The sequence below is a fragment of the Callorhinchus milii genome, unplaced genomic scaffold (assembly GCF_018977255.1).
Source record: "Callorhinchus milii isolate IMCB2004 unplaced genomic scaffold, IMCB_Cmil_1.0 Scaffold11, whole genome shotgun sequence".
Classification (NCBI taxonomy): domain Eukaryota; kingdom Metazoa; phylum Chordata; class Chondrichthyes; order Chimaeriformes; family Callorhinchidae; genus Callorhinchus; species Callorhinchus milii.
The window spans coordinates 2,761,942-2,784,383 of NW_024704752.1; the positions used below are offsets into that span (position 1 = coordinate 2,761,942).

Genomic DNA, 22,442 nt, shown 5'->3' on the forward strand with positions numbered 1-22,442 from the left:
CGGGAAAATTTGTTTCCATCCACTTTGTTTCTGATCGACCTTTCCCTTAACATTCCACTTGTCCTTTATAGAACAGTCTGTATCCTGCTGTTTATCTCACTGCTCCAAGTTCCTGTTTGTACTGCCTGCTGCACGTGCTGAACAGAGGAGCCACTGAATGTTTGCAATTAGCAATTCATGTCCTCAAATGTTACTAACCCGTGTTACGTTGAGAACGGAAATAATAAAAGTAATAATTATCCTTGCATTTGATATAACGATCATGTCGTTGAATGATCATGTCGTTGAGACGTCTCAAAGTGCTTCACAGCGCTTGTAAACGTGAATTGTGTATGTTGTGGGTGAAATGCACAGACAGTTGCACATAGCAGTGTCCCACAAGCCATCGTGGAATGAGCAACCAGATTTTTTTGGGAGGGATTATTACCCCCAGAAAGCGATCCACCAATTGACTAAGAACCGGATTCTTACTTACTGCTTGGTAAAGAGAGGCTTGTAGAGTAAGCCAATTTGCCTAAGGTCCGGTAATTGAACCCAGGTCCTCTCGCTTACTTCCTTTACAATATTCTCAGAGCCAACAAGAGATTTTTTAAAAAATCATTCTCCCCAGTTCAAAGGAACAGATGGGATCTTTTGTGGTACAGCCTTTGATATCCTTCAGTTCTGGGTTTCCGGAGTGCTATTCCATGGATAATGATCCCTTTTAAAAAAATTGGTCACTCAATCCACGACTGTTTGCGGGATACTGCTGTGCGCTATAAGCTCTATAATTGTTCTTATCTTATTTCTCTGTCCTATCTCGGTTTCCCTTCGTAACTTTTGCTTCCCAAGTCCTCTACCCACCAAGTTGTGGTCTTCTGCAACAATGCATTCCACTTTCTCATTTACCGGTCACGAGATGTTATCGCTTTAGATCAGTGTTACCACTCAATAGCTAGCGTGTCAAATTGTTTCACTGGTCTGAAATTTAATGACAACAGCTGTGTTGGGATAGGGCAGCAGGAAGCTGCAGACAATGTTTGAATTAATATGGCCACCAGCAACCAGTTTCCTTATATTGTTCCAGTGCTGGGCCAAAGATGAATCTTCTTTCTGAATTGGAGGTGCCGTCCTTCGGATGAGACATTTATTAAATCAAAGTCCTGTTTGCCTTTGCTGGTGGATTTTAAAAATTCCATCGCACTGTTCGAAAAGAGGGAGGTTTTTGTAATTCTCTTGCCTGGGGGACTGTTGGCCAGGAAACCGGGAGTGAGAAATCCCTCCTCTTAGTTGTTCAATTCATGGCCACATTGGTGTGTGCCAATTTATTGGGATGCCACATCTGCCTACAAATACACAGTCACTACACTTCACACAAAAGATGTATCGACAACATGATAAGGCACTATATCAATTCCAAAAATTATTTTAGGTGATAGGATTGCACAGGGCCAGACGAGACCTTTGTGCTTCATCTGCTCTCCAAGATAATTGTTTATAAAATAATCCAACACGACTCCACTGTTTACATCACTCAGTTGATTCCTTTACCAAATAGTGATCCAACGCCCATCAACATAAATCGAACAGCAGGGAAACACGTCTTTTGGCCCAACTCGTCACCCAGAGTTTATGGTACATGCAAACCTCCACCCATCCCTCCCATACGCTTCTAATTCCAACCCAACCCACTCCTCTCTCTCATATGTCTATCTCACTTCCTTTTAAATGTAGTTATACTTCTGCTTCAAACACAACTTTAGGCAACGAGCTCCATGTGGTGTGTAAAATGCTAAAGGGATTTGATACGGTAGATACAGAGAACGCCTGTAAATTTGCAAATAACGCAAGGAATTCAGTTCATGAACAAGGGCTTTTAGACTCCATAAAAAGCTGCAATGGGAATGCGGGAGGATGGAAATTCTGAAAGGATGGGATTTTTTATATATATATATACACACACATCCAATGCACTCTGTGATCTTGTGAAGCTATTGAATCAAATGGTACCAGGTTTACTCAGCACCAGCTGCTCAATCCGGGTCCTTGTGCAAGGAACCTTGGCAAATAGACGTACCAGCTGTGAAGCCACCTCCGCTCCAGGGTGCTTAACGATAGCACAGTGTAGGCCGGAGCCCTCCCTCCCTGCAACCTCTTCTCGTGTTTACCACAAATCCACCTCACTGCTCGATCCTGGACTTTGCAGATGGGTCAGAAGAAATCACTCTGTGGAGCCCCAGGAGCTCGGATCCATTCAAATGGCTAACAGTGTACTTTGAGGAATATTTTACGAAGAAAATAAATCACAGGTCAGGTTTTATTTGCGTTAACATCAATGATTTGCACAAACATACAGTAAATACATGATCTCAGCCGCCAGAGAGAAAACAAAATGAAACCCGCTTCACGTTTTACTACCATTCACACACAGTAGTGAGGAGTAAAACTCAGCTATGAAGAAATATCACCTACAAAAAAAAGCAGAATATTGACGTTTAAAAACATCACAGTGCAACAAAGAACAAAAGGTATAAATTATTCTTATTTACATTGCGGGCGGAAAATCTGTCATAGTTCCTGTAAAACGAGAAGGACTTGCTATGTATGAATGGATAATCCTTTTATTGTCTCATGTCCAATCTTCTGAGATATGCATGACAGGACACTAATAATGTTTCAATGTTGCAACAGGTGATTCCTGAGGAAAGGTCTGTTGTCACTTCCTATATGACTGGTTGCCTACAAGGAGTACAAATAAGTTGAAATTAGACACAGAATTGTCCAAAGTCCATTCGATCACTATGGATTTTGGTCAGAGAAAGAAAGTGCTTGTGTAGGAGGAAACTGGGTGAAGGAAGAGAGTGAGGAATGTATACTAACTAACATGTTATCTTTGCTTTAACATCTTTCGCCCTGTAAATTTGATTGAAACTATAGCTTCCTGTGCTTCAAGCCCCCTCTGTAGGTTTATGTCAGCAAACTTTTTGGAACAAGCTTTTTCTTCTGAAAAAAGACATACGAATATCGAAACCAAAAAGACAAATGCTGCATTTGTTCCTCTTTAGATACTCATCATAATAATCCTTGCATTTGATATAGCAGCTTTTTGGGTTTTCGAGACATCTCAAAGCACTCCACAGAATATAGTGTAAAAGTGATTATATTTTTTGGACCGAAATGTTACAGTACATTCTGTGAAGCCCCTTGAGACGCTTTGACGATGTGATAAGACGCTAAGTGAAATGCAAGGATTATTATTTATTATTAAGACTATTGTCTTCAAATTTTACGACTTTGAGACGTCTCAAGACGCTTCACAGAATAATAATAATCCTTGCATTTGATATCGTGCACAAAGCTGAGATGGAGGGTGTGGGGGCTGATCTTAGGGACGGTCGAATAGGAAGGTTTTCAGGCGCAATCTGAAGATGGGTAAGGAAGGGGCAAGGTGGAGAGACAGAGGTAAAGTGTTCCAGAGTTTCGGAGCGCAGTGGCTGAAAGGGCTGCCACCGATGGTGGAATGGAGAGACGGACATACAGGAGGCCAGAGCCAGTCAAGCAGGGGATTAACATCAAAGAAGAACAGAATTTTTGTGGCGAGATACTGGAAGTCAGGTGGATTATCGGACCAGTCAAGCACAATCTAGTGCTTTCAGAGCAGGAGAGGAGGAAATTGCAGGGGGAAAGCGGGGGGAGGAAATAACATTAGTCATGAATGGAATATAGCTCACTTCTCCCAGCTATAAATTCTTTGGTGAACACCTAAGTGTATAAGACACCACAAAACAACAACTTGCATTTATATGGCACCCTTCACGTGGGGTAGCGTCCCGGAGCTTGACAGTGGTGGAGTCTGACCCTCCGTAAACCTCAGTAAACTCTCCTCCATCATCACAAGAAGATGCGAGTGCATTTTGTGCAGTGATTCCAGGCAGGACTCGGATTTGCCAGGCATTCTGACAAACGCAGTAATTTTTTAATAATTCATCACTCCAAGGGGAAAAGGGCTCAGTAACGCTTTATCCTGAGCGGTGAGTTAGCCTTCTGTATAATCCTTGCATTTGATATAGCATCTTATCACATCTTCGAGACATCTCAAAGTGCTTGACGGAATGTAGTGTAAAGTGAACTGAATATATAATTTTATCGGCAAAATAAATACATAAAGACTTAAGTGGCAGTGACAAGTTAAATCAAGCTTGGGTAATCAGGTGTTTACGTAACAGCAAATAGTGCTGGCCGCTCAAATCCTCCTGCATGCCTTCATTACATCGAGGCTCGACTATGGAAACTCACTGCTTGTCGGCCTCCCCAACTGCTCACTCCACAGGCTGCAGATTAACCACAACTCTGCAGCCGATGTCCTCTCCTGCACTAGGCTCCATGACCCTATCACCCCCATCCTTGCCCAACTCACTGGCTTTCCATCACACAGAGGATCCTCATCTTCAAAGCTCTCTCCGATCTCCTAACCCCCTATCATCCTGTTCGCTCCCTCCACTCAGTGGGCTCCGGCCTGCTTCATGTCCCTCCCCCTTGCTTGCCCCACTATTGGTGGGTGGGCCTCCCGCCACTCTGCAACCACCCTCTGGAACTCCAACCTGCAGTCCCTCCGTTTTACCCCCTCCCTCGCCACCTTCAAGACCCATCTCAAGACCCTCCTCGTCGACCGTGCTTTCGAGGGTCCTGCCCTCCACCCTCCCCCACCCCAATTCCAGCTTGGGTCCATAATTCTGTCTGTCCAGTGCCTTGGGACGTCCTCCCGATGTGAAAGGCGCTTTACAAATGTAATTTTGTTGTTGTTGTAGTAGTCCTGTAGCTTAGTGGTGAGAGCACTCGCCTCGCAAGCAAGAGTATTCTGTTTTGATTCCCTGGCAGGGCGAAACATTAGGAAATTTTCCTTGCTCCACATGCCTGTTTACCTAGCAGTTAGTAGCACTCAATCCACGACTGTTTGTGGTACACTGCTGTGCGCTTTGAGGTATCTCAACAACATGATAAGGCGCTATAATGCAAAGATTATTATTATTACTTTTCCAAACTTCTAGGGCAGAAATTCTCTGGTGCTTTATCAAAGAACGGAGTTCTGAGATGAACAGACAGATTGAGTTTATTATAAAACATCTTAACTCTGATTAGTACACAACATCTTGCTTCAAGCAGTGCCTTTCGGACAAAACAACGCCTCAAAGCACTTCACAAATGCAAGGATTATTATCATTTAAAAATCTCAGGCACTTCCACTGAAGAGGATAAAATAATCTGAAGCCAACAGGTTAGACCAAGAGTTCTGAATGTCTCATCGTTTCAGTGTTTGTTTTTTGCAATTATTATGATAAAAGAATGGGGAAGGAGGTTAACTTTGCACAACAACAAACTTTATAACAATACTGAGGTTTTTGGCAGGTATTGTAGTATTCCACTCTGCTAAACCAGCAGGAAATGTCACTGAAAAATGTGCCCTGTCCTGTAAGGGCAGTCATAGCCTGGCTCAGTCGGTAGCAACGTCTCTCACTCCTGATTCTGCAGGTTGTATGTTCAAGTCAACTATGAGACTTTGAGCTGATAGGGTGGTCCAACTGGTGGCCCACAAGCCGCATCCGGCCCAGGGGATGATTTAATTTGGCCTGCCAATGCAGCTGCCCAGGCTTGGTCTGTCTCGGCGGGAAAAACAGCGGCGCAACATTAGCAGCAGAATCCTATCAATCACTTTCAAACCAGTAACATTAGTGAGACAGATACAGATAGAGAGAGAGAAAAAAATACAGACACACACACACACAGATACAGCTCCCAAAGGTTGGACCACCCTGGTCTAGGCTGTCACTGCAATGCAGTAGAAAAGAGCAGAAATAAACAGTGGAGGAAGGTCAATAATTCACAGAGAGAATGGACGTCATTGCTAAGAAAGCACAGAATTCAGAATGTATGAAAATCAATCCGAACAATGGGAATAGATGTTGATAATGAGACAAGAGACTTGGGGGAAGATGTTCCAGTTCTATAACTGTTGGAGTGAATCCCCTAAAATAATCCTTACAGATTATGTAGCACCAGAAGAACTTCTCAAAGCCCTTGCCAGAATTTACTGTAGAGAGTGTGTATTTGAAAGCTAATATTCCTGGCTTGTGTTACTCACTGTGTCTGCTCCTGTTGGAGGACCCAGCTGAGTTGGGGCGAGTGGTCTGCTGGGGGCCAGACTGAGAGAACTGAGGTGCGATGGTTGACGACTTGATCTTTCGAGGACTTGTGATTAATTCTGGAGTCCTAGGGATCCTGGGTCTGCTGCTGAACGCCGTCATGTAATCATGTCGCCTGTATATATAGCAGAAAACAGTGGATGGCATTAGATATCTAGCCACTGTTCACTCACAAACCAACACATTTGTGATGTGGAACAACATGTAAACAGTACCCCTAAACATCTGAATGAAAGAACCGAATACAATGGGAGAATAGTTACTTCGGAGAGGAGATAAAAAAATACACAAAAACCTCTGCATACAATAAAAGGTGGGCCTCCTGCATGTTCCTCATCCCCTCCGCTCCAACATCAATGGCCATGCTTTCAACCGCTACGCCCTGAAACTCTCGAACACTCTTGTCTCAAGCCCTCCGCCTTGACACCCTCCTTGTCCATCTTCAGATCACACCTGAAGATCTTCTCTTCAACCAGTAATAACCACACCTCTCTCCGATTCGGCATCTAGCTCTGCCATTGATAAACACTCTAAGATGCTATACAAGTGTTGTTTTTGTGTTTATAATATTCGCCCTGTCTGTTTACCTGACAGGTTGCCTGTTTGTTTGTTCAAAACACCTTTCGGGCGAACTGTTTGCAAACAAATCGGTGGGTGTTGGAAGCTGCTGATCAATCCCAAGAAGTGGGGAGCCCAACAGGGAGGTACTTTTATCGAGAGCTGCAGAAAGAAATCCGTCAGAGCATTTCAAAAAGAACAACCAACGATTACATTGCAAATCCGAATGCAGACTTTTAGTCCCAGAAAATACTCTTGGCAATTTTGTCCACACTGCCTTCAAGAGGATATCGATGCATTGGAGTGGGTTCAAAGAAGAGCAGTAAATGATTACAGATAATGAATGACCAAATACTCCAGGATACACAATAGCAATGAATAGATTTTGCTAAAATATCTTAGTGGTGGGGTGGGGGGATTGGAAAAGCTACATCTTCTTGAAGATCTTGTCTGATCTTCACTCATAGAGATTGCATAGGCTTGGGTAGAGTTTCTTGGCAGTGCACATTGATGTGTGAGAGGAATAGACTGGATAGGTAGGTGAAAGGTCTTTTCCCACTCTCTCCTGGAGTTATATTCTTAATAAGGCGACGTACACTATACAAAACCTAATTCTGGAATAGGAATTCTCTTGTGATTCCTGGGTGTTCTATTGAGTGAAGTTTCTCTTCAACTTTAGTAAGACACAAGGAGAAACCACAATTTATCTAGCATCTGAAGTTAAGTGATCAACAATGCCAACTGAATTGTAAAATAGGTACAAGGAGCTAGATTTATGCACCAATTACTTTGAACATGATTTTTTAAAAAAAGCACTTGGAGACGCCATAGGGCACTATATAAATGCAAGTTGTTGTTGAATGCATAGGAATAAGTATACCTATCAAGTGACTCAGTTTTCTATTGAAATGAGCTTCGGTTGTAGAACTTATTTTGTATAATATCAACGAGTAATTAGCTGGGAGTTTTATTTCGAAGCTTGAAATTTCATCCATTGCAAACTTTTTTTTAAAAAAACGCATCAAATACAAAAATGCAAGCCAGCTAAGTGCGTGGACAAAACCATAGAGGCCCAATAGGTCCAGCCTCCATCTCTGCCCTGTTGCGAGTTAGCCAGTCTCACTTGGGCATTGCAGGTAGCTCGGAGGGGAAAAGTGACCAGGGTTTCTACTCCCAATTGCAACTTAGTGACCGTTGCTGGAAACGTAGTGTGCACTTAGCGAGTGGACTTGGCTTTAATATCTCCACGGCTGAATAGCCGACCAACATCTACCTTCTTGGATCACACATGAAGAATGCGCATGTGGCTGAGGCGATGCAGAAATAACAAAGCAACTACCCCTGTGGTGGAAACATGTTACTTTGAAACTAAATGGAACTGTTCTATCCCCAAACTGCACAAAGCTAAACTTCACACAGTAAGGCTACTGCTTTATATGGGAATGACTTGATCAATCAGTGAACCACATCCATTGGGATGCAGGAATTTCACTTTCATGCTGATAACAACTGTTTTGCATAATATTCAGTCAACAATGATTAGGTCCATTGTAGAGTATTTTTGCAACACTCCCTCAGTAATTCCTCGCTTTAAAGATATAAATCTACTAATCAGTTTTAGATATTTATCTTGTTTAAACAAAATCAGAATTTTGATGTTAGTGGAGATGTTACTGAAAGAAAGCAAAGGAGTCAAACTGAGTTCCATTTCAGTTCAATGTCACAGCGTACAATCACTAAGGTTCTTTATCACAATGTGTGTAAATCTATGTTACCATGCAATAACACTGTGCAACATATTGTTAAAAAAAACTAATAATAATTTGGTCACTCGACCCACAAGTTTGTGGGACACTGCTATGCGCAATTGGCTGCCGCGTTTCACCCACAAAATACAGTCAATGCACTTTATAGTATATTCTATGAAGAGCTTTCAGACATCTCAACGACGTGATAAGGCAATATATCAAATGCAAGGATTATTATTATTGTTAAAGCCTTCATGAATACCCTGACCAGTTTTACTAGTCAACAATCAGGAAATCAAAACATTGCAAACCAGACACATGCAAGATCTGGTAAATACAATTGAACAACACAACCACTTAGTGTTGAGTGTCAAGATTCCACCTCACCGCATTCCTGTTTTCTTGAGATTTTTAAACAAAATATAATTTTATTTAGACAACTTACTAGCAGGAGAAGAAAAAAAGCCTGATGTAGTTGGCCGGCTCCCGCTTCGAGTCGGTGGCCGAGAGCTTGGCTGTGAATAGAATTTGCTCTCTTCACTGGGACTCCTGTTTTCATCATGGTCCAGATCAGTTCCCAACCTACAAAGCGTGTAACAAGCAGTCTGGATCAACGCTGTGCAGAAGGCGCTAACCGAATCACAGCCATATATATTAGTTTCCAATCATACTGTGCAAACTTAAAAGTGCAATGCAAAATATAGTTTCCTTCTATAAGCAGTTGGGGTGCCAGATTTTTGCTGGGAGTTATCTTCCATTGAATTCCTTTCATTTTCTTTGTTTCTGTCCTCTTCTTTGTCCTCTACTCTGCCTCTTAATTTTCTTTCTTTCTTTATAGCTTTTCCCTTTCTTTCTGTTTTCTTCTCAACTTGCAACTCGTCTCTGTTATCCCTAATCTCCGAGAAGGCTGAGAAGGCAGGGAGAGTGTGGAAGCAATGACAATCAGTACTGTGGCCTAGCACAGGAATAATATTCAACAGGAAAGCTGCCTTCTCTAGCAATCCTCGGACCTGGTGGCTCAAACATAAAAAAGTTGCGTAATCCTAAAATCCCTGTGAAATAGGCATTATAGTACACAAAATACAATGCATGGTATGTAAATATATATATATACTTAGAGCACAGAATTACAATAAATCTTTTACATTAGATTAAATAAGCGATTTGCCATTCCCAAAGAATAATACGGTTATATATGTGATTACATAGAATCATAGAATTATACAGCACAGAAGGAGGCCATTCAGCCCATCGTGCCTAGGCTGGGTCTTTGATAAATCTGTCCAAATTAATCCCACACCCCCGGTCTTGTTGAAATATATTGACTATCACCTCGGGATACATTGGTATATTTCAAACAGCAACCGAATGTTCCAGAGGGTTTGAAGTTAAATGGTTAAAAGTAGCTTTGCTGGATGCGCAAATGCAAATGCTGGATGCTGGATGTTAGCTTCTGATTACATTTCATATTTTCCTGGGAAGATGTTCACTCCTCTGAGATAATGAGCAATCGGGTCCTTGAGCATAGATGTAAGAACAATGGACCACGGAAAGAAAAGGCTGCAAACTCAGACACCTGCCTATCTCAACGCTGAGAGGCTGAGGAAGGCTGTCCAGAAGTTGTCCATATCTCTCTCTCTGTGCAAAGCAACCTGCGAAGGGTGGGGGCTACTCTGTGACCAGGGTAGGTGGAGTTAGAAACACATAAAAGATGTAACTTTGAAATAGTTGGGAGTTGTGTCAGGGCACTTCCCAGTGGAATCGATATCGATTCTACTGTATCTATGTATATGTACAGGGGTGAGGGAATTTACCTCCAGTACGAAAGTGACCATGAAAAGTGAAAAAAGTAGTGAGTAATATGTTTTCGGTTCTGTCTGCTAGGCATAGAAGTAATAGCATAAGTAGTGGTTGGTCTGTTTGAAACACAGAAGTCCGGTTAGACAATATGAGTGAGGTGCTGGGCTAAGAGCTGATTGTTTCTGTTGGGTTTCCAGGAGCCATTCTCTGTGATTCTGTGTGATTGTTCTGTGATCTCTCCAGTGTACGTCAAAGTGTGATCCCAGGTCTGTTTAGTCTGGATATGTGTCGTCGTCCCTGTATCGTCAGTGCTTAAAAGCCAGTACTGGGGATTGTTTTTGTGTGTGTTGTCCCTATCTCGTCAGTACTAAGGGCTGCAAGATACTGTGAGCATCAGCTATATCTGAGAGGTGATTACAGAGGCTGAACTCCGTACCGGTCCCGGTTAAAAGACAGTACTGGGGATTGTCCGTCTTCCGAAGTTTTGTGTTACAGAATCAATTGTCCCTGAGGGATTTCCAGGGGCTGATCTCTGCTGTGTATTTTGAGGTGTGTTATTTTCTTGAGTACTGAGCAACCTCTGTGTGCGTGCTGTGTGGTAAATGTTTTGCTCACATATATGTGTTGTATTGTTATTGTGTTATTATATGTAGTATAATTTGATTACAGACTGTTAAACCTTATGTTTTATCTTGTGCAATAAACTATATACTCTTACCACTGCCTGTCGAATTATTAACACTCGCTCCCCATAGCCTTACAAATTTATCCTCCCCAAATATCTAACCACTTCTCTCCTGAAAGTTGTTATCAAATCTGCTTTCATCACCCTTTCAGGCAGTGCATTCCAGATCCTAAAACTCGTTGGGTGAAAAAAATTCTCCTCATCTCCCCTCTGGTTCCTTTGACAACTATCTATGTAGTTCGGGACATATGTGCATGCAGCCACCAGGAAGATGGCAGGCTTTGGGCTTTATTTGCCAGCAAATTCTTATGTTCTTGAAAACAAGTTACGATAAAGTGTATATTAAAGTACAATAAAATGGCAGGTTTAGAGCGGCAGTATAACCGACCGCCAGTATATTATCCGAATCATAAAGATTAACAACATTTGGTCCACTGGCTTTGCCAAGTTCGGTGCTGCTCCTGATACTCACGATGTGCATGTTGTTCTGTGTGTACTGGGTGTAACTGGCCGCTGTAGAGGTTCATCGAAGCTTTGGTGTAAGGATGGCATTGGCTTTCTCCTGGCCTTCACTGTGTTGGTCATGATCTGTCGGATGCCACAAAAGCTATTGTCAAAGGTTTGAAAGTCCATACTGTACATGAGGATGGTCCAGCTGGCAACCCACAGGACAGTTTCATTCCATCCCGCCACCCTCCCTCCATGTCATCTGACCCACCTGCTCCCTCCATAACCTGTAAATGGTATGTTATGTTTCTGGAAGGGAAACACAAAAATATTGTCTATGCGGCCTATGGACGTTTCTCGCGCTCCAGCCTTCAGGTTGGACCACCCTCTCACCTGCAAGATTAAGGATGTTTGTCTGGACACAAATGAACATTTGGTTTCACAATTCCCAATACAAATCCCTAAGTGCCTTCTCCACTGATCGATGAAGGTCCATTCAACCAATGGTTTAGACCCTTACTATTCATTATGTACATTACACCAAAAAAATTGGCACAATTGACAATATCTCAAGATAATAATAATAATCTTTGCATTTGAGATAGCGCTTTTCACATCTCCTAGATGTCTCAAAGCGCTTCACAGAATATACTGTAAAGTGTATTGACTGTACATTTGTAGGTGAAACGTGGCAGCCAATTGTGCACAGCAGCGTCCCACAAACAGTCGTGGATTGAGTGACCAAATTATTATTGTTTTTTTGAAGGATTATTATCTTTGATTATTACTAAAATTCATAATTATTCTTATCAAGAGTACCGTTGTCTCAGTTCATAGATGCAATGCGATTCCAAATCAAATTGTAAACGCAATTTTTAAGAGATAGCGAATTTTGATCAATATGAGCTGCTTCCTCAAAGGGCGTTTTGCAAGACAAAAACAGATCAGAATATGTTTGCATTTCAAAATGTTTACAACCAGTGGACAGAGTAAACCATTTGTTTGTGGAACACTGCTGTGCGCAATTGGTTGCTGTGAAGCGCTTTGAGACGTCGCAAGGATGTGATAAGGCGCTATATAAAATGCAAGGATTGTTATTATTTGGGGCTATTCGATAGTGATTGAACAAGCAGCGAGTCATTCTTGTGTCAAAAATGTAACAAAAAGAAACCAATGGTTTGCCACCAAATTATTCTCTTTTCTTCTGCCATTTTTTTCTTCTTCTACTAATCAATGCATAAACACAGTTCATAGTAACGGTTTCTGGAGGAGGCAGCTCTTCAGTATTTCTAACATTCAAACTTAAATAAAAATAATCCTTGCATTTGATAGAGTGCCTTATCACGTCTTCTAGATGTCTCAAAGCGCTTCACTGCAAAGTGTATATTTTGTGGACATTAAAAAGCTTTCAATGTCTGAAAATGAACACTCACCCCCAGGTACTCAGTCGTCAGTAGTTTTTCTCCTGATAACTCAGCAGGTTGAGGTTTTAATACCTCAGCCTTGTCTAAGTCGGCCTCCATCGCTTCATGCTCATCCTGTATCGGGGTGGGGAGATTTAAATCATTATTAAAATTAAACAGTTTTGTATCAATTGGATTCTCTAAATTTCTCTAGGTTTCTTCAGTTACCAAACAGCCTTCAACAGTTTCAGTCATTTATAGCAAAAGTAAGGCCTCAGGGCCAATAGGATTTAGAAATAGGAAATCTAATTATAATCAAGTGTCTAAAGGAACACTCATTTTCAACAACTGACGTGGGACAAACCAAATTGACTCTCTTGGGTGGTACGAGAATGATGAACACAATTAATAATAATCATAATAAGTCCTTGCATTTGATATAGCGCCTTATCATGTCTTCAAGATGCCTCAAAGCGCTTCACATAAAATACTGTAAAATATATTGACTGTGTATATCGTGGGCAAAACGTGGCAGCCAATTGCGCACAGCAGGGTCCCACAAACCGTTGTGGATGAAGTGACCAAATTATTATTTTTTTAAATTGAAAAAAAATTAACTATGGAAATTTGAGTACACAAGCACAATAAGCACTGAACAACTTTGGACTTACTTCATCATCCTCTTCCTCCTCCTCCTCGTCAGTGTCCACATCATCAGGCATCTCCTCTGCTACAAGTTTATATAAAGGTTATCATTAAAAAAAACACTGAGTAATAGAGAGCAACAATAGTTTATCAACCAAAAAAGTGACCAATACATTTTGGCAACAGCGAGCAGAAACTTTGAGGATTAGTTTAGTCTGTTGTAATTAAATCAAACATTATACTGGTTATTCTATTCTTTGCTACATCAAAATGGCTCAAAGCATGCAAGACAAGTTACTTTGAAGTGCAGGAATTTAAGCAATCACAGCAGCTAATCTGCAACATAGGTGAGCAAACATTAATAATCTGGTATTATCTTCCTCTTTCTTCTGTCTCTACAGCAGCTCATTTTGCCTTCATTACAACATTCACTTCATTTCAAATTATTCTCATTGTGTGAACCTCTTTGAGGTGTTATTTTGTCTGAAAGGCACTGTCTGAATACAAAATGTTGTCGTGTACTAACCAGAGTTGAGCTGTTTTATAATAAACTCAATCTGTCTGTTCATCTCAGAACTCCCTTCTTTGATAAAGCACCAGAGAATTTCTTCCATGCCCTAGAAGTTTGGAAAATAATAATAATCTTTGCATGATATCATATTGATGTCTCAAAGCGCACACCAGTGTTCCACAAACAGTCATGGATTGAGTGACCAAGTTAACATTATTTCTTTGAAGGGATTATTACCCCCGGAAAGATCGACGAACAACCGGGTTCCTACTTATTGCTAGGTAAACAGAGGTGTGTGGAGGAAAGAAAACTTGCCTAAGGTTTCGCTTACCTAGGAATTGAACCCGGGTCCTCTCGCTTCCAAACTGAGCGCGCTAACGAATACACTACGGGACTCCACAAGTAGTGGGTCAAATGAAAGCCAACAACAAAGAAGCAGCCACAAGTAAAGATTCTGATCTCAATAACAACAACTTGCACTTATATTACGCCCTCCACACAGGGTAGAGTCTCAGAGCGCTTAACAGTGGTGGAGTCTGACTCTGACCCGGGGTGGGGCGGGTGGGGGGGGGGGTGGTGGTAAAAACGGTCGAAGGGGAAAGTTTTCAGGGGGAACTTGAAAGAGGGGAGAGAGGGGGCAAGGCAGAGGGATTGAGGGAGACTGTTCCAGAGATTTGGGGGGGTAGTGGCTGAAAGCGCGACTTCCGATGGTGGGGTGGAGGCTGCGAGGGACGAGCAGGAGGCTGGTGCCAGTCAAGAGGAGGTGCCGGGTGGTGGATTGGGGAGTGAGGAGGTCAAAGAGGTAGGGAGGTGCCAGGGAGTGAACGGATTTGAACACAAATCTCTATTACTTACCATTGCTTTTGCCTCATCGCGTATTGAAGGGACAGCAAGAATGCTGTACAAAGCTCCATTTACATATGGCCTTATCTGAAATAAACAACTACAGTGTTTGCCACTTTCAAATCAATGAATTGCATGGCTCATTCAATTGTTATCCTTTTCATCCTCTAAGTAACTCCATTTGGTCCCAGTTCTACTTTTTTTCTACTCATCTAAACTTTTTCTCACAACTCTTTTTATACTTTGTCATTACTCAATCAAGAGATATGCAGTCGACTTTAGGGAAACATGATGGGCACTGCACACTCTGTCACCTAAGCGTCCAGCAAACGTTTTGTGTTTACACCCATGTATCATTTACTTTCAGATATTACCTCATGGTTTTCGTGACCCAAAAGATCAGACAACACTTTCAACACTCTGCTGGCATACTCTGCACACTTCTGTTTGCCTGGAAGGTGGAAAAATAGATTTGCTTCAGACTGGAGTGGGGAGGCAATATAGAAGATTTTACTCGTATTAATCCAATTACTCACTGACTAGACATGAGATCAGGTCTCTGACAAAATCTTCAGTGATGAAACCCTTTTGTTTCACAGGTTTAATGTACATCACCAAAGGCTGCCTGTGTATTTTGTGTAGTAACTTTGTATTTTATAGGTGAACGTGGCAACCAAAATCCCATTTCTAGTAGCGCAACATGAATCATTTGGTTGACAACAAAGAGAGAATAAATGCAGCCCACTGGCTCAGTTGATAAAGTTACTGTCTCACAAACCTATAAAGTCCCAGGATCTATCCGCAAAGTGGAGTTTGCTGATATAAGCTGGAGCGTTGCCATTGGATTTAGTGACCCTGAACGTAAAAAGGAGGGGGTGGGACGGTGGGGGAGAGAATCAGCAAAGATCCAACAATTGATCACTATTCAGTTAACCCTGCTGGAAGTCAAGGGTCGGGGCAGAATGAAGGGGGTGGTGGGTGGGGGAGGGAAGAAAAATAAATCCTAAACACCCAGAAATGAAGCTCGATGTGTGGCCAGTGATAGCATGATTCACATATGCACCTCGAGTCCTAAGACAGAGATTCATGAAAAGTGCAATAGAGTATTCCAAGGTGTAGTCCGACAAGGAATCCGAGTCCTCCAGTACGTTCACCAGCCAGAACATGATGCCATCTTTGATCATGGTTGACTGCAGCACACGCCTGAAAGTAAAGAGTAGGGATTTTCTCAGCTAACTAACAACAACACCTTGCATATATACAGCACCCCTCACGCAGGGTAGGTTTCCGGAGCGCTTGATGGTGGCGGTACCAAATAAAGCATTGACACAAACAACTGCGCTCATAAAAATTCTGTGCTCTTGCTCTGTTTAAGATAGAAAAAAAGGCTTGCGAGATACGGTCATCTACGAAATCCAAACCAAAATTACAAGGTCTCGTGGTTTAAGAATAATAACTCTAGAATTGTTGAAATTAGAATTGGGTGTGTAAGACGGCGAGACAGGTTTTGTTTCATTCTACATCCCTTTCTTTTGAGGTTGTGAACCACCACTAAAACCACAGTAGGTGACACCCACCCCCAGTAGACATTGTCTACTGGGGGTGGGTGTAGGTTTCTGCCGTATGGCCTTTTGACAGACAACAACAACAACAACAACAAGATTCCATTTATAAAGCGCCTTTCACGTCAGGAGGACGTCCAAAGGCGCTGCACAGTTGGGTCATGACCCGAGCAGGGGGGAAATGGTCAGGGTGAGGGGAGGGAAGGGAGGGAGCGAGGAGGGGGGAAATGGTCAGGGTGAGGGGAGGGAAGGGAGGGAGCGAGGAGGGGGAAGAGAGTCGAGAGGGGAGCTGAAGGCTCGGTCAAAGACAAACCAGTTTGGCAGCTGAGATGAAGGGCTTGGTATGTGAGAAATAATAGGAGCAATCCTACACCTAGCAATTAAGGTGCGTGGTTAAACCCTAAGCTGTGTTGCCTATAAATTGCCACTTTCATTCTGCACCTGCAAACTACAAATGTCAAAAGGCACTATCAAACATCTAGGATCAATAGTTCTGCCCTTTCTGCTATGAACTCCGTGGTTTATTCTGGTGTATGTACACCAAACGCTGAAACCGCAAAGCAAAGTACACACATCACCTGAGGCTGAGCTTCTGCAGAGCTCCGAGTACGTTTTCTCTTGTAATAGAATCCTTCTCCTCAGCCTTCAGTGTTTCTTCAAGTACCCTCAATACCACTGTGTTTTGTGACAAATACAGCCTCCCTGGTATGTGTGAGTAGAGCAGACAAAACAATCAGCAGATGAAATCAATAAACCCCCATCAGGTCCCACAAGATCATAAGAGGAATTCAGATGCAGGTTCTTTATAATATATTCCTTGGATCGCTCTGAGATGCCTCAACAACACGATAAGGCTCTGTATCAAGTATAAGAATTAATATTATTTAGCTTATCTTTCTAGAATACCCACTTTGGTTTCTTCCCATTACAGCATCAAGCTGTTTCTTAAATGAGTCCCAGCGTCCTGGCCTCAACCACTTTTTCCTGATAACCTATTCCTGTAGCTTAGTGGTTAGAGCACTCGCCTTGCAAGTGAGAGGACCTGGGTTTGATTCCCGCCAGGGGTAAAACATTGGGCAAGTTTCCTTACTCCACATGCCTCTGTTTGCCTAGAAGTAAGTAGGAACCTGGTTGTTAGTCGATTGGCGAATCACTTTTCTGGATGTAATAATTCCTTCAAAAAAATAATAATAATGGTAAATTGGTCACCCAATCCACAACTGTCTGTGCATAATTCGCTGCCGTCTTTCGTCCACAAAATAAAGTCACTCACTTTACAGTATATTCTGTGAAGTGTTTTGAGATGTCTTGAGATGTGATAAGGTGCTATAACAAATGCAAAGATTATTATTATTACAGCTGAAGAGTATTCAAACTGCTGACTCCATTTGCAGTGTTAGGAAAGCGCTCTTCTCTGCACTCTCATAGGCCAATGGGCATCAGAGACCAGTGGTGAACGCGTACTCCTGGAGCACCCTGACTTATCAGAGCTCTGTAGTTTGAGCAAACCTTCAGCGGATATGAACTTAATTGAGTTCACAATACCTAACATCTGAGTTGCTTTATTTACTCTTGCCTCACGTTATCAACCAATACCCATCCCTACAAATGCACATTTTTCCTACTTTTACTTACTATTTTGCAGTAACTTGTATTTACCTGTATTGAAGTTAATCTGTCAATTATCATCCCGGATGCACAACCTGTCAAGCTCTCGTGACCAAAGCAGTGCGTAATATCGGTGTCTGGTCAGCTGACCTTCCTACCCCACAGCCCCCGACCATGACTGCTTTCTTCCACCTCCGCCATGTTTCTTGCCACTGACTCCATCTTGCACCAAACACTCTCCTGGCCAGCCTCTCCAGATCCACAGGGTCCAGTTAAACTCCACTGCCTGTATCCTCAACTATACCAAACTCCCCACACCCATCAGTCTAATTCTTTCTAGGTTCCCTGAATCCGAACTTATTGATATTAAGATCCTCACACTTACAAACAAATCCCTTCATGCCCAAGTACCTCCCTACTCCTCTGCCTTTGAGCACTCTGAGACTCTTCCCTACGTGGAAGGCGCTAAAAAAGTGCAAGTTATTGTTGCCTTTTGCTCAGCTAACACAGGCTTGCTGTGCATCCCAGACCATGCTATGTCATCATTGGTTACCGTGCCTTCAGCCACTATGCCCTTAATCTCTTGAACTTCCTGCCTCAATCCTTCTGTCTCACCCCCTCATAACTCAATAACTCAACAAGTTTCAATTCAAAGAGAAGGAGAATTTTACATCCAAAAGTGATCCGAAACAGGCCACAAAGAACTCACCGTCTGAGAGTGATGCAAAGGCATTGACCAGTCGTGCAGTGTACTGCCGGACAACCTCACTCTTCGAATTAAACAAATTAAATAAACTTCTCTGCAACAAGAAAAAAAAAGGCTTTGGTAAAAAGAAAGTGAACCACTTTGTATTGCTAGAACAGCTTTGACACAAAATAGCTTAACTTATACATTGCGTTGATTGTATAAGTGAAAGGGTTCCCTCACCACTCTTATACTGGTATAGTGTACCATTGACTGCCCGCCTTCTTGTACCCACACAGAGTTACTTAACATTTGCAGTATAACACCTCAAAAACATGGCTTTACCCTCGAAAAATATCCACCAATGGTCTGATGAAAACTTGCCCACTTCCTGAGCGAGTCATTAAAAAACTCATAGCAATATCACTCACATGAAAGAAGGGCTGGATCCAAATGACCCATTGTCAATTCTATGATAATTTGTCCGAAATTCTAGGCAATTTGGAGTCCTGTAGCTGTTTACTAGCAGTGAGTGAGAACCCAGCTGTTAGTCGATTGGCAGATAACTTTTCTGGGGGGTAATAATTTTATCAATTTGTTAAAAAAAAATTACAATAGATTGGTCATTTCAATCAACGACTGTTTGTGGGACACTGCTGTGAGCAATTTGCTGCTGCGTTTCTCCCACAAAATATACAATCAATTCACTTTACAGTATATTCTGTGAAAGGCTTTGAGATGTGTCAAAGACTTGATAAGGCACAATATCAAATGCAAGGATTATTATTATAGACTGTCTGCACTGGGTTAATTTTCCTCCTTAAATAATTTCATGTTTGACCTTTAGACTTAGCCATGAGGAGATGATCGTACCAACACCGGGGCTCAATCTGAATCCTGTCCAAGAAAGGTGCACACAGCTCCTCTGCATTGGGTGGCATAGTGGCTGGAGCAGATACTAGCTTAAAATAAATTTGGTGCTGTTTAATGATGTTAATGCGTTTAACCCACAAAATAGTCAATTTACTTTCCCGTATATTCTGTGAAGCGATTTGAAAAGTCTCGAAGACGTGATAAGGCTCTATATGAAATGCAAGGATTATTATTATGATTATCTTCGACCCCTGCTTTGCACCATGCTACAAGATTCCCACTGGGGCAGATTGAGTTTTGGGGAGGGCACAGTAAAGCAATTTCTCTTTCCCATTGTGAGATAGCAACCTAGCAACCTGCCTAAACTGCCATAGAAGAGTAGAAGCTAGATGCTGAAGTTCTTTGAACACACGGATAGATTGCAAACAGAAACACAAATCACAATAAAAACAATAAAAACAGAAGTCACTGGGAACACCCATAGGCAGCATCTATGGAGATGAAAATGAGTTAATGTTTCAACAGCAACGACACAATTACATTTGTATAGCGCCTTTCACGTCAGGAGGATGTCCCAAGGCACTGGACACTGTACAGCATTTCAGACCCAAGCTGGGGTTGGGGGGTGAAGTGAGGGGAGGGGAAGGAGGGTGGCCGATGGCATGGTCGAAGAGGAGGGTCTTGAGGCGGGACTTGAAGGAGGCTAAGGAGGAGCGTGGCGGATAGAATTCCAGAGGTTGGGGCAGAGTGGCTGAAGGCTTTCCCGCCAATGGTGGGGCGGGAGGGTTGGGGGACGTGGACGTGGAGCAGGCCAGAGCCGGCTGAGCGGAGGGAGCGGGCGGGTTGGTAGGGGATTAGGAGGTCGCAGAGGTAGGGTGGTGCAAGGCCATGTGGGTGAGGACCAGGATCTTGAACTGGCTCCTCTGAAGGATAGGGAGCTAGTGGAGTCGGGCGAGAGTGGGGGAGATGGGGTCACGGAGTTTGGTGCGGGAGAGGACACGGGCTGCAGAGTTCTGGATTATCTGCAGTTGTGGAGGGAGAAGTTGGGAAGGCCGACAAGCAGGACGTTTACATAGTCGAGCCTGGAGGTGATGAAGCATGAACAAGAGTTTCAGTGGCCTGAGGGGTGAGGTAGTGGCGGAGTCGGGCAATGTTACGGAGGTGAGGAAAGCAGAGCGGGTCATGGCATGAATGTGTGGGAGAAAAGACAGTTGAGGGTCGAACAAGACACCAAGGTTACTGACTGGCTGGTGAGTTGTAGTGTGCAACCATGGAGATTGATGCTGCCAGAGCCTGAGGTGCTGAGGCGCTGGCGCGAGCCAATGAGGAGGGCCTCAGTCTTGTTCACATTCAACTGTAGGAAATTTGCCCTCATCCAGGACTTGATGTCCGACAGGCGGTCTGTCAGGACAGCAGTGATCTTGGAGTTGAGGGTGGAGGCAGAAAGATAGAGTTGGGTGTCATCCGCATACATGAGGAAGTTGACCCCATTTGCGGATGATGTCACCAAGGGGAAGCATGTAGATATTAAAGAGAGGACCAACAACCACAAAACAACAAAATTACATGTATAGAGCGCCTTTCACGTAGGGAGGACGTCCCAAAGCGCTGAAGACAGAGGACAGAGCCCTGGGGGATGCCAGACGTGACAGTGCGGGGGCTGGAGAAGAAACCGTAAAATGGAGACGGTGAGAGAATAGGAATCGAACGAGACAAGATCACGTCCGTAAAGATTTTATTGTTAACACAAGTTACGAACCTGACTGCTTCTGTGACATTCCAGCAAGTCATTGCTGATGTAAGCCTGAAGCACTGTATCCCTCTGCTCTCCAGCTTGAGACTGCGTCAGCCGCTATTGTAAGGGAATTGGCAAAAATATGTTACATTCATGAGTAGACTAGAGACTTGTACCAGTGCCACAATGGAAGATAATTCGCAAGATTCTCAAAGGATTTGTGAACAATAGATCGTGTGGATTTGTAGTGCGTCTCTGGCCAGTTCTCTAGATCTGATTGGATTTAGTTGAATTCTGTGAAGCTGGATCTCGGCCAGGCAGGAGGAGGTTAGCATCCTGATGGAATTCCAGATGACAAGTCTGGTTATCTGCCAGGATTTGCTAGTTACAAATCCTTTCTTGGAAAGGAATCTTGGAAATTAGATTGCAATTTCTTCAAATGCCATTTAGCCAACACAAGAAAAAAGACGAAAGTAGAGTTTGACCCACAAAATATTCAGGCAATTCACTTTACAGTATAACCTGTGAAGCTCTTTTGAGATGTGATAAGGCGCTGCATCAAATGCAAGGATTATTATTATAGAGTTAAAATAACCATTTCATACATACCCAACGCAGGGCTTGCAAGAGTAGTGCCTTCAGGCGATCGTTCCCGTAAACCAAGTCGTTTTTCAACCTTTCATAATCAAGAGATGGCAATAAAGGCACATCTTTGGATTTCCTGCAACAGATGAATAAAAGAGTCCATTCAGAAGCCAATTTTAAAAAAAGCCTTGATTCGAAACAGCGACTTGCATTTACAGGGTAGCGTCCCAAAGCACTTGAACATTTACTCACACGGGCACGATGGATGCTCTCAGCATAGAAGAAGCCTAGTTTAAAAGAGATTTAATATTTTTTTTAGACAGATTGCTTTAATTATAAATTGGTCAAATAAAACATGCAACAGCATTTAAGAATGCATTCCGACAGCTTAGGTCAGCAGATCCCCCATATGGCAGCATATTTATGGAGTACAGATACGGTTTCATTTTCATTAAAAGAGCTGAGGCTGCTGGCAAAGAAAGCTCACATGCGATGCATATCATGGCAAGCTTAGTGTGGCATAACCAGAGCAGCATGCTGAGTCACACCTCCTCAAACACTACATTTGCAAGAAG

General features: G+C 42.8%; 1 protein-coding gene across 1 annotated transcript in view; it reads right to left on the reverse strand.

Moving 5' to 3' along the window:
- Window positions 1–2,278: 2,278 nt before the first annotated feature.
- Window positions 2,279–22,442, reverse strand: part of LOC103184418 (lisH domain-containing protein ARMC9) — a 34,780-nt gene continuing 14,616 nt past the window's right edge. Inside the window, exons 11-26 of the mRNA XM_042338974.1 lie at window positions 22,120–22,154; window positions 21,892–22,003; window positions 21,307–21,399; window positions 18,699–18,789; window positions 16,960–17,083; window positions 15,883–16,022; window positions 15,194–15,270; window positions 14,832–14,906; window positions 13,992–14,082; window positions 13,492–13,550; window positions 12,851–12,955; window positions 11,443–11,558; window positions 8,931–9,067; window positions 6,767–6,899; window positions 6,119–6,294; window positions 2,279–2,718 (exon numbers count right to left, since the gene is read on the reverse strand). Of these exons, the coding sequence (XP_042194908.1) occupies window positions 2,696–2,718; window positions 6,119–6,294; window positions 6,767–6,899; window positions 8,931–9,067; window positions 11,443–11,558; window positions 12,851–12,955; window positions 13,492–13,550; window positions 13,992–14,082; window positions 14,832–14,906; window positions 15,194–15,270; window positions 15,883–16,022; window positions 16,960–17,083; window positions 18,699–18,789; window positions 21,307–21,399; window positions 21,892–22,003; window positions 22,120–22,154 (1,587 nt within the window). The 3' untranslated portion in view covers window positions 2,279–2,695. The remainder of the gene's footprint in view (window positions 2,719–6,118; window positions 6,295–6,766; window positions 6,900–8,930; window positions 9,068–11,442; window positions 11,559–12,850; window positions 12,956–13,491; window positions 13,551–13,991; window positions 14,083–14,831; window positions 14,907–15,193; window positions 15,271–15,882; window positions 16,023–16,959; window positions 17,084–18,698; window positions 18,790–21,306; window positions 21,400–21,891; window positions 22,004–22,119; window positions 22,155–22,442) is intronic.